The 12156-nt window shown below is 37.0% G+C and overlaps 1 protein-coding gene across 6 annotated transcripts; it reads left to right on the top strand.

Moving 5' to 3' along the window:
• Positions 1-1640: 1640 nt before the first annotated feature.
• Positions 1641-12064, top strand: LOC144022522 (uncharacterized). Of its 6 annotated transcripts, none has more exons than XM_077527391.1 (12): positions 1641-1933; positions 3710-3763; positions 5090-5212; positions 5303-5680; positions 6994-7089; positions 7160-7249; positions 7321-7358; positions 7454-7549; positions 7762-7921; positions 8051-8124; positions 9396-9494; positions 11008-12064. In XM_077527391.1, the coding sequence occupies exons 2-12, from the start codon at positions 3733-3735 to the stop codon at positions 11260-11262; spliced, it is 1440 nt and encodes a 479-aa protein (XP_077383517.1). In that variant the 5' UTR covers positions 1641-1933; positions 3710-3732; the 3' UTR covers positions 11263-12064. The 6 variants fall into 6 exon arrangements, with proteins under 6 accessions (XP_077383517.1, XP_077383516.1, XP_077383514.1 ...); XM_077527393.1 differs by having other exon boundaries at positions 1642-1933; positions 5090-5188; positions 5579-5680; XM_077527392.1 differs by having other exon boundaries at positions 1642-1933; positions 5579-5680.
• The last annotated feature ends 92 nt before the right edge of the window (positions 12065-12156 follow it).

Here is a 12156-nt window from a genome sequence, read left to right as displayed (position 1 = left end):
TGTGCTGTGGTCTGACGAGTCCTCTGGGCCAAAGAGGAAAAACGCCATCTGATATCTTCTAAAAATAAAATTCAACATCGAAATAGAACAATGGATGGCGTCTTAGTTTCTATGTGATCAGGTAACAGGTATTTTGTGCACCATTGTCCGGTGAAAGCAGAAATTAAATATGTTGCCAGGCTAAAACTGTTCCAAACACTGCGACTTTCTCATAGTGCATCATTTTGAAAACAAAAACAATAACTACAACATCAAGAGTGTGATGCAAAGAGCACAAGCGTCACATGATTTGTGCGAGTGTCTTTTGTGTCGCCAGCAAAGAATTCAATCTTGTGTCGGTCACAAAGGCGTAATTGTTGTGTATGGGGAGGGGGGGTGTCGGTGGAGGCTGCTGGAGAATCGAGGGGAGGGGAGGGGGGGGTCTGATTTCACATTGTGTTTCACCGAAACCAAAGGCCTGCATAAACCACATTCAAATATCACCTGTCAGGAACGAGGCTTAATCCACTCAGTTATTTCTTCTTTTTTTTTTTTGTCACAGGTGGAAAAAGTAGTCACACCTTAGCAGGGACATGTGTCAGTTTAGTGATTAAAAAAGAAAAGATTCATTCAAGATTCAACTCATTCAGTACAAAAAAAGCTAGGCTCTCAGCTAGCTAGCTAGCTAGCTCTCAGTTAGCTAGTCTCTCAGCTCGCTAGCTAGCTCTCAGCTAGCTAGCTAGATAGATAGATTTGGCTTCACTTTTATGCTATCAAGACAATGTGTTTCCATACCTTTTTCCCCATACAAGCGCAGCACCATTCCCACAATCAAAAATAAACACAACACTATACACAAAACAGTCAGTCAGTTTCATACCTTTGCTAATGTTGCGGACTGTGTTAGCCAACAATACCAACTGAAAAACCTACACCTTACTTGTGTTATTTCATACAAATTGGTATTTACGCCTTCTTTATGTCACGTCATTATCTTTGGAGGTTGAAAAAAAAGTAGAGCTTTTGTCAAATGAAGGTGTAGAAAGTACAGGTAATTAAAGTCAATTTAAATGTAGGGAGTAAGTAAAAATAAAACATTGCGCAAAAATTAATTGCCCAAGTGAAGTACAGGTACCCGAAGAATTACAATAATATATTAAATGTCTTTTTGGGAGAAAAAAAAAAAGTACAATGAAAAATATATTCCATGACATAATTGACGTTACGAGAATACTCCTAATATTATGAAAAGAAGTCTCATGTATCAAAAAAAGGTCATAGTTTTTCAGGATTAGCATTAATTATGGGATCAAAGTCCAAATATTGTGATGAAAATTGTTTTTAATCAAGAAAAAGTGATATTTTTTTCCAATAAGATAAAAAAATATTTTATGGGGGAAAAAAATTATTCGTTCAAATTTCAGTTAGCCTATTTTTCCAGTCAGTAAAGTACAGTAATGTACTTGAATGAGAAAAATAGCACTCTATAATAATCTTATACATTCTAAAAACATACAGTGATTAAATAATTAAATACAATGTAAGAGAATGAAACAATTTTGTCACATATTTTCGGGGGCAATATAAAACGGATATACAGAACTGGAGTTAGGGCTCCTCCCAGATTCTCAGTATGGCAGTACTATTACTCATTCTTTGCACAGGATAAAGAATACATGCCCACTAATTTGCTGCTTGTTGTGTGCAGCACAACTGTCTAGAGCTGAGCAATTTTTTATTTTTTTTTTCTTGATATTGCAGTTGAGATTTAATATGTGATTATTTTTTTCCAGGTGCAGGCGTCAACGTCCAACATTGCTGCCCAAAGTGGCGTCAGCAGGAGAGGGCAGCCTCAGGGTTGGTGGAAAAGGGGAGGGGAGGTGACAGAGAGCAGAAGTCTTGCAGGAGTTCTCATTCACTTCACCCGCAGCTGACACCAGCCCTACCACGCCAGGTGAGTGCACCCGCATTCAAACTTTTTCTTTTCTTTTTTTTTAATTAGCATTTATGCTCTTATGATTGTGGATTTTGTGTTCGGATGTGATTTTGGTATGCATGCAATTTGTCAATATTGATGTGATTTTCAGTATTTACATCATCGAATAGTAGTCCCTATGTGCTTGAAGTGTTTCTGACAAATATGAGGTCACTTTACTATTTTCTATGCGATTTTTTTTTTTTAATTAATCTATGATTTACTAGCCTAAAATGACTTATGAAAAATGTCAAAGTTGTCATGGAATAAAGTAAGATGATAATGCATACATATTTTTGTGCCATGAACTTTCATATTATTAGATGGATGCACAAATGAAAATGAAAGGAAAATTATTATGACATCATATTTTAGGTATAATAAAATACGGAATATTAATTACAGACAGCTAAAACAAGGACTGTGACATTTTGATCGAAGACATATATTTTTATATATATATATAGATTTTATATATATATATTTTTTTTTTTTTTTACCTCCATCTTAATGTGCTTTATAATTGAGGTATATTACGTTCAACACTTTGCTATAGCTGTGGTATTTTTATTTTATTTTTATGTGCGCGAGAAATAAAGTTGAGTTGAGTAATCATGCCGTTATATTGTATATATATATATATATATTTTTAAATATATCTATTAAATGTTACATTACGTTAAATCCGTGAAGGTCAGATAGGCATGCAATCAATTAATAATCGTTCATATACATTGATAATAATACAGCATATACTGCATGTATGTATATACTGTATGCATGCATTTATTTGTGAATATGTGTATATTTGTATTTATTTTTTATATTTGCTGTGTCCTATTTTTAGCATTATACCAAATGTTTTTCTTTCATGTGTGTTCCTTTGTTATTTTTATGTTAACTTGTGTTTTGTGTTATATTCTTTTGTTACTAAAGCTATTTAGTGTTTTTTTTTTGTCTATTTTCTTTTGAATTATTATTTGGAAATATTTCCAGTACTATTCATTTTCATTACATTTCCCATTCTATTCATTTAAGATATTGATGCTACTTTATTTAACACCTGTCATCAATTCTGTGTTACCATGGCAACATATTATTCACCTTATGAAACTCTTAGGTTTGTGGCAAATGAAGTCATGATCCGGTTGATGTAGTTGCCATATGAACGTAGGCCGCTGTTTGCGGTTACGTTTCCAAGGTGTGGAACCCAGAGGAGGCCGCGATGGGAGGAAAAAAAACAAGCGGCGCTCCTTAGTCGATCTCCCACCGGGACTGATCCAGGAACAAACATATTTTAATTGCACGCATGGATAAAATGTGCGCAAATACGGATGTGTGTGTGGTTATAATAGCACTGTATGGCTAAACAAATATATGCCAAGGAGGGTGGACCAATTGCTAAATCACATGTTCCTGAGTGTTTTGGCGACGGTAATGCGAGAAGACAAATTGGCCAAAAAAAAAAAAAAAAGTTTGGTATTTTCTGTGTTGTCCTTTCTTTTGTCTCCATCGCCACAAACCAAACAATTATGAGATCACATTCACTTCAACAATTGGTGGGATTGTAAAGGGAGAGCATGACAAAGCTCTCACAGAGGATATTTGCTCAGATGGCGTGCAGCGTCTTACACAATACAAAGTCATTATAATGGAGAAATGTATTGTCCAAACAACATCTTTTATGATCATGTCAATGTTTTGCATGTCACAAGCGTCATCTTTTTTTTTTATGTTTTGTGTTTGTCATTTCAGGCTCCATTTCCGCCACTGTGACAATGGCCTCAACCACTTTTCAAATGTACACAGGTATATTAAGCTTTTCTTATTTGACAAGCACTTGTTTACAAAATGTATAGTGTGGTTTGTACAGGAGAAGCGTTTCCATTTTTGGATTTGCTTCCTCAGATTACATAACTAACTAGCATCATTTTTTCCATTTGGGGAAATTGTATCATATTGACACTGCTTGTAGTTTGAATGAAGTTTACTATCAAACTAAACATAAAACAGAGAATTACAAACTGTGCATTTAAAACATAACTGAGCTCATGTCTACAAGCTTAATGCTAATACTGAATGGGAAATATCATAGATTGGCTATGGAATAGTATCAGTCTCGTGTTAGTTATCGTGTTAGTTATAAACCATAAGAATCTGGTATTTGAACACAAATATTGTAGCAACATATATAGATAGATAATATTCACAGGCTTATATTCTTTATCCTCCGCGAAGAGCAGATAACGTTTTTGTTTTGTTTTGGGGGTTTTTGTTTGTTTTGGGTTTTTTTATTAGTATTCTATTTTTTTTTTAAGTTGGATTTTTTTTCCAAGACAAAAACTGCAACGTGACAACAATAGTCAAAATATTACAAGAAAATGGTTTAATTGTCCTAAAAGTTTTTTTTGTTATTTTTTTTTCAAGAAAAGGTTTTCTTCAGGAAAACTCTCAAATGGAAAAAGACAACCAAAAAAAATTTGAAATTGAAAAAAGTTTTGTATTTATCGTTTATATTTTCAAGACAAAAAATTTTTATTTTATTTTTTCAAGAAAGTTCATAACGTGACAAAAGGTTTTCATGATTTTTTTTAATATAAGTTTTTATTTTTATTTGTTTTTATTTAAAAAAATCAAGGAAAACATTAATAAAATTAAAATCTGTAACATTTAAAAAAATAAAGTAATAATAACAAAATCCAAGTCATAATCGCACAAGAATAAAGTTTTGCGAACACAAGCAGTGTCCTGGCTTCTCCATCAGTCTTAAAAGATTGGCATAGCAACGACAGGCTCCAGGTGATGTTGAAATTTACATTGCTCATTATGGGATGCTGCCTACCTTTGGTGTTGCACAAAACAATCAATAAGTACAATTTAGTTGTTTTTACCTTTAAAGTCTAATAACTTTCATTTTTAAGGCTTGATTTTTTTATTTATTTTTTTATGTTTACAGAATTTAACTTTGGCATGTAATATATTTGAATCGAATCATTATTTTAGTACTTTTTTTTAAGGGGAGCCTTAATGTGTAAACTTTGCTACAGTGGGTTAAAATAATGTTAAAAATATATGCCTATAGTCAATTTTTATTTTTTTTTTCGACTGATATTGTTGACGTTGTGCTTTTTCCAGGCTGGACGTGTGTCACACCACGTCTTGTGTTTTTCGCTCTTCTTCTTCTCACCATGTCAGGAGGCACGTCCAGCACCACCTCTCCGCCCCCCACCACCGGTATGGCCGCCTCCACTCCCATAGGTACAACCACGCCCCCCGCCGCCTCGCCTTTCACAGGAGCGCCCGTGACCGCCACCGCCGAGCCCCCCTCAAGCACGCCTTTATCCACAGCAGCCAGTAGTAGCATGCCGTGGTCGCCATCCTCACCTGCCGCCACCACAAGCACACCTTTGTCCACAGCAGCCAGTAGTAGCATGCCATGGTCGTCATCCTCACCTGCGGCTGCCACCACCACAAGCACACCTTTATCCACAGCCGTGCCAACCGGCAGCATGCTGACGTCATCGTCCGGAACGAGCGCTGCTGGTTCGACACAGGCGGCTTCCACTAGCTCAGTCAGTGCTCCTAATACAGGAACCACTTCTGCCTCCTCCTCCTCCTCCGCAGCCACGCCCATGTCCGGCGCCACCTCGAGCCCAAATAGCGGGACACCAACACCAACGACGATGATGATGATGATGACCACCACCAAGGCGTCCATGTCAACCGGTGTGTTGTGTTCTGTTTATTTTTGTTTATTTGTTTATTTGACCTTAATTTAGCCAGGTAAAACAGATTAAGAACAAAATTCTTATTTATAAGTGTGGCCTGACAAGAGGCAAAACCTATTGAGGGAAGGAAAAAAAAATAGGGATAAAACAAAACAAAACAAAACAAATAAAACAACAAATCAAACAAACAAAAGCAAGAAAATAGACTATACAAGTAAGACATTAAACATGCAAGTGATGAAACCAATTTGCTATTGGTTAATGTAATTTTTTAATTACAGTACACCACAAGGATTTTTTTATATATATAAAATTTGATAATTATTATTTTATTATTATTTATAATTATTATTCCACAAAGTGTTTTGTATATGGAAAAAAGCTCGTTAACAATTTTTTTTTTTCAACAAAACATCACATTTTAGAAGAGGAAAAAAAAACTTTCCTAAGTGGTAGAAATGTTTTTTAAAAATTCAAGAAAAAAAAAAAAAGTTTCATTTTGTTCAGGTGAAAAGTTTTTTATTTTGGTAGGGGGTTCAAGAAAAGTTGTTTTTTTTTTGTTTGTTTTTTTAAGAAAAAGTTTTCCTTTGTCAACAAAACATACACTTGTCCGGGGAAAAACGTAATTTTGAGGAAATAAAACTTTGTTTTGGAGTGGAGTCATTTTTTTCCCCAAGAAAAAAAAAGTTTAATTTTATTTAGATTTTTTTTCCAAGAAAAAAAAAACTTTCTTTTTATTTATTTTTAAATGTTCTTTTTTTAATTAAGGTTTTCTTGTTCCCCTCTAAACAATTTTTTTTCCCTGGGGAAAATTTGTTGCTTGGTAGCGTTTCAAATTTAGACAAAGCTCAAAAAGTCAGAATGCTATTCATATAGAAAAAGGTGTAATTTTTCCATGTATTTTTGTTTTTTTTCTTTAACAAAAAAATAATAAATTATAGGAAAAACTAAAAACTTTTCAAGAAAACATGTTGGGGGATCTTATCTTCTTATTGTCAAATGAAAATGATATAACAAATGATAAAAAACAGGTGAATTTTGCTGCTTAATTTATATTCCACATATTCCACAAAGGTAATATTAATCAGAATGCCTTGTTTAGACAAGTGGAGGCGTATGCAACATTTTAATGTTGGCTTGACTTCCCCTAACTAGCCATAATATAAACAAGATAGAAGTCTTGTTTGTTTTTTTTGTTTTTTGTTTTGTTTAAAAAAAAAAAAAAAAAAGGTTCCCTTTTTCCCTCCTAAAAAAGCTCAGCCTCTGCTCGTAATCAAGTATCCACCTCTGACCCCTCCTCCTCCTCAACAGCCACGCCCATATCCAGCACCACCACAAGCATGGCCGCCAGTCCAAGCGCCAGCTCGACCATGATGACGTCCACCACCAAGATGTCCACCTCCACCAGTATGTTTTGTTTCGCCAGTTTACACCAATCGTGTTGTTCCTCACCGTAAACAATCTCATGTCTCCACAGCCATGCCCGTGTCGGGCGCCGCCACAACCATGATGAGTCCAAACACTGGCTCTGCGCACCCCACGATGATGACGATGTCCACTTCAGCTGGTCGGTTTTGTCCCATGTGTTTGTATCATGTATATTTTCCAGTGCTAACAATCCCCGTTTTATCATTACAGGGAGCATGGCCAGTACGACAATGACAACAATGGACATGGCAAGTCCAACTCAAATCTATCCAGCCATTTTATATTGCTAGCTAGCTACTATGCCATTCTGTCATTCGCCTCTTTATTTGTCTCCCGAATGCAGATATACTGTCCGGTATTCTCGTGTAATTGCTCGGAATGTAACGCAATGTACACCAGTCAAAATGCCACGCGGTGTGCCAGCGGTGAACGGTGTCAGGTACACGCCAACACATGGAACGTCATCACCGTCATGCTAAAACACGTTTTCTAACTATCAACTTTTCTGCTCGCTTTAAAGCTAAGATTTTTCATTCCCTTAAAAAAAAAAAGTCTCTTTCAAACAAATAAATTCACATTGATTATCAGTTATTTAATTACTGTATTAATTAAGCTTAAATGTAAAAAAAAAATAATAATAATTTGTGTCAGCTGTTGAAGATGGACATGATGTATTACACGGCTAACTGCAGCGCCACCTGCAGTCGCGGCTGCGCCAACGCAAGCGACACCAACTGCGCGGCGGACTGTTGCAACGCCACGGACTGCCTCGCCGACACGTTCGCATCCCTGGCGATGATGACGTCAACGGGTAAGCGGCGCGTAACGGCACAATAACGTTTGTAACGTTTGTTCATCCAATTTTCACTTGGCAATCAAAAATCATCTGCTTATCATCACGCATCAGTTTTGCAATGGTGTCTCTTTATTTTTGCCAAAGCAGTTGCCCCGACGACCTCATCCGTCACCATGGCGATGACCGTAGCCCCCACCTGGCCAGCTACGACGGTTAATGTAAGGACAAAAATACTCTTGTCGACCACACACCTAAGGATTTGTTATCGTGAATGTTGAACAGGTTTACCATTTACAATTGGCAGACATGACATTTTCCAAGCAGACATTATCACGCTTGGCACAACTCACACATCAGGATAATTAGCTTAGGATAATCTTGCAGATATCCGATAATCGGGTCTTTCAGACTTTAATCCAAAGGGAAGAAAAATTCAGACGGCTTGCCGGTGCGTGTGTACCTCACTTTTACGATTGTCAGCCCCAACCGTTTACCAAGCAAATCTGGGAGAAAAATCACACAACACACCCCACACCACAAGATAATCGCTCAGGATAATCTTTTATAGATATCCAATAATCAGTCCGATTTTTGATTGATTAGAAGGGGGTGGGGCGGCACGGTGGAAGACTGGTTAGCATGTCCGCCTCCCAGTTCTGAGGACTCGGGTTTGAGTCCAGGCTCCGACCTTCCTGGGTGGAGTTTGCATGTTCTCCTCGTGCCCGCATGGGTCTTCTTCGGGTACTCCGGTCTCCTCCCACATTCCAAAGACATGCATGGCAGGTTAATTGGGTGCTCCAAATTGTCCCTAGGTGCCTACTGCCCAAAGCCAGCTGCGATAGGCTCCAGCACCCCCGCGACCCTTGTGAGGAATAAGCGGTCAAGAAAGAAATAGAAGGGGGTGTGCGGTGCCCAAATTTGGCCTGATTGTCAGTCCGACAGTTTTCCAAGCAGATCATTGTGGAAAAACCACTCGACACACCATAGAATAATCTTTCGGGATAATCTTTTGTAGACTTCCATCAGCCTTTTGTTGGCTTTAATTAGAAAAAAGGGAGAAATCCTCAAATTTGGCCCAATTATCAGTGTGTGTATGTCGTGCTTTTAGGCATGGAATTTTGATTTTAGTTAGTTTTTATTTAATTTTAAATTTTATTTTTTAAATTTAGTTAGTTTTCATCCGTTTTCAGGGTGGTTCTGTTCGTTTTTTATTAGTTTTACTTTTTTTTTTTAAATGCTTAGTTTTAGTTTTGGCTAGTTTCCGTTTTTTTAAAAGCATTTTTATTTTTATTTTATTTCATTAACGAAATTGTTTTTTTTAGTTTTAGTTTTAGATTTTTGTTAGTTTTCGCAACTAAAATAACCTTGGTAACAGGGTAGGCTACACTAACACCGATATGTCGTCGTACCACGCAGTGGAAAAAGGGACACAGTCTGTCTGTGTTGTATCAGCGCCAGGGTCAACTTTTCTCCTCTTTTACTCTCCCAGGGTAACAAATGCGTGCAAGGGACTTGCACCGGTGCCACCTGCTACACCAGCTTTAGCAACACGCTGCAGACATGCTCCTCCACACAGGTGCACTGTCAGGTGAGGAAAGCAAAATTTGTGTACGCAGGATTGTGTTGCTATGTTAATATTCAATGTGCAATTTAAATGAATAATTTAGAAAGGTTTACATTTTTCTTTTGAGGTCAGTGTAATGTCAATAGTTTTCATTCTTTTTAAGAAATGACGACTGGTAACATCAACAAATTGAACAGTATCAATTATTATTAGGGATGTAACGATAAGGGCAATATCGTGATATCGTGAGATTAAAACTGCCACAATATTGTCGTCATCATGTCCACGATATTTAAAAGCAACACATCTGTTCAAAAAGTCAGGTTGATTTCCATTTTTAAAGTTCTAGCACCCTCTGGTGGCTAGTTGTTGTTTTTTTAGTGCAATTTAATTTTCATTAGGTATTTTTTGGCCCTTCTATGTTTAAAATATACACTAATTGTCAGATGAAGGGGAACGTAATATGCCTGTGAACCGACTCGAGTCAATATGTGGAGGAACTCAATGTGTGTATGCCGTGCATTAACAACTAAGCGCCTCAATATTAAATATTAGAGATTGTAGGTGGTTTATATACATTGCTGTTTTGTACAAAAGCACAATATTGTGCTTTTTTTTTAGTATGAGCTTCTTTTTTTTTTTTTTTTACAATATTGTGGCCTTTTTTAAATATTGCCAACCTCCCCACAATATCGTGATAATTATCGTATTGTGACCTTCATATCGTGATAATATTGTATCGTGATGTTTGGATATTGTTACATCCCTAATTATTATGCTGTAAAAACTCCAAAGGGAAATTTGTCATTTACTTCAAATCAAACAAGATTTTTCTTTTCCTTAAACACTCAGATTTACTTCAATTTTTTAGGTGAGGTTGGACAACAACACAAAACATTTTTCTTCTAAACCTCTTAATTAGAGATACACAAACTTTTGGCTAATTAGAGATACCGCTCGCTTTTAATTATCTACGTCTTTGAAATTATGCCACTTATGAAGCTGTTTTTTGATATCATTTAATTGGAAAAAAAACGATTTTTTATTTTTTTTTTTTACTACAACAAATTCAAGCTCTTTTTTTAATACTACAAAACTATTGCAAATGTTACTTCCAGCTACTCAATTTTACGAACTCAGTACTTGAAAAGTAACACAAATAGTACAAATCTGCACCTCATTGACGATGCCACAAGATGGCAGCAAATAGGCTTCATGATTTGCGCAGAAAGTCCAATGTTTCGAATGGCAAGGTACAGAGTTAGAACACAAACAAGCGTTGCATATTTGGTTTGATTTATTTATTGTGGTTTGTAACAGCGTAGACAGAGAATGTTCAATAAATGATTGCAGTCAGTAATTTAAGTATTCAACAAAAATAAACTGCCCTCACGTGAGGCTCTTACTAGCCTAAATAACATCTCGATGAAAAATACTATCAATGAACTAACAACAAGATTCCAGAAGATGGCGCCAAATTCATACTTGTATCGCTTTCGCCGTATGGAAAGTCGGTCTAATTGTTTCGCTCCTGCAGCTGAAAAAGCAACAGGTCAACTCGGACACGCAGTGGACAGCGGGCTGCGCCACCAACTGCTCGGCCACGACGCCATGCAAGGACGCCACGGCACCTCCCTGCTCCCTGGAGTGCTGCAAAGCCGCCGACCGGTCCTGCCTGTGGCTCAACGGGACGCTCAACCACGTGTCCTCCAAAGCCGCCGGACCTCGTCTTCACACGGGGTTGACCACGCCCACGCTGTGCTTGCTGCTGGCCTTGAGTCTCCTGCTGTGAGGATGCAAAATGTATACACTCGTCTATGTTGATGATGCGTGATTTTATTTTACAAAAGGTTTTGGAAACATTTAAACGCACTTGAATTTTTGTCCCCCCGCATTTCAAGATAACTGACAATTTCGACCCAAGTATTTCAAGACACATTTCATTTGGTTAGTAAAATGCGGCATGAAATGCCTCCAATGATATTTATATTCATACTAGAGAAAGTTGATATTGGGATAAGGAAGACAGCCGTAATTTTAGATAGCTTGCCACAGCAAAGTTTACAATAGGCCACTCTACATTAATTAAGTTCATTCGTGTCACCCAAAAGCCCCAAATCCTTAACTTACTGTGAGTAGTATGTTATATCTATAGGATGCAACTGTAACGATCATAATAAGCAGAATGTAAAGGCTTGAAAACTGAGCATTTTGTGCGGGCATACCTAAGGAATTGTCTGGCTCTCTCGTGTTTTACCGCCAAACTCCTTTCCCGTCTTTTCTGTCGTTTATAAAGCCATGGCGAGAATAATGTAGCTGTGACAATATATTTAATATTAATATGCACTTTATGCAAAACCAGCAGGGAGCTCTTACAGGGCGTGTCGGAAATTTGCTGGGATGTTTTCGCAGAGGCATTTATTTAGCTAATTTTGTGTTGTTATTGTTGTTTTGTATTTACTTGGGAATATTGTATCTTAGTTGAGATGACATATTGTCGTTTACGTCTTTCAAGTATATTTTAAGGTCAAAGTGGCATCAAGTCAAGAGTTTTGTGTTGCACAAAATGTGGTCATTTGCATTTTTATGTGGAAATAAATGTCATCAACTACATCCCTGGTGAATATTGATTGGAAATGTTATTATTTGGGAACATTATGCGGCGGCACGGTGGATGAATGGTTAG

This window comes from Festucalex cinctus, chromosome 7, assembly GCF_051991245.1.
Source record: "Festucalex cinctus isolate MCC-2025b chromosome 7, RoL_Fcin_1.0, whole genome shotgun sequence".
In the NCBI taxonomy this organism is placed as follows: Eukaryota; Metazoa; Chordata; class Actinopteri; order Syngnathiformes; family Syngnathidae; genus Festucalex; species Festucalex cinctus.
The sequence above is the reverse complement of the archived record's forward strand: the minus strand, read 5'-3'. Positions and strand labels throughout refer to the sequence as shown.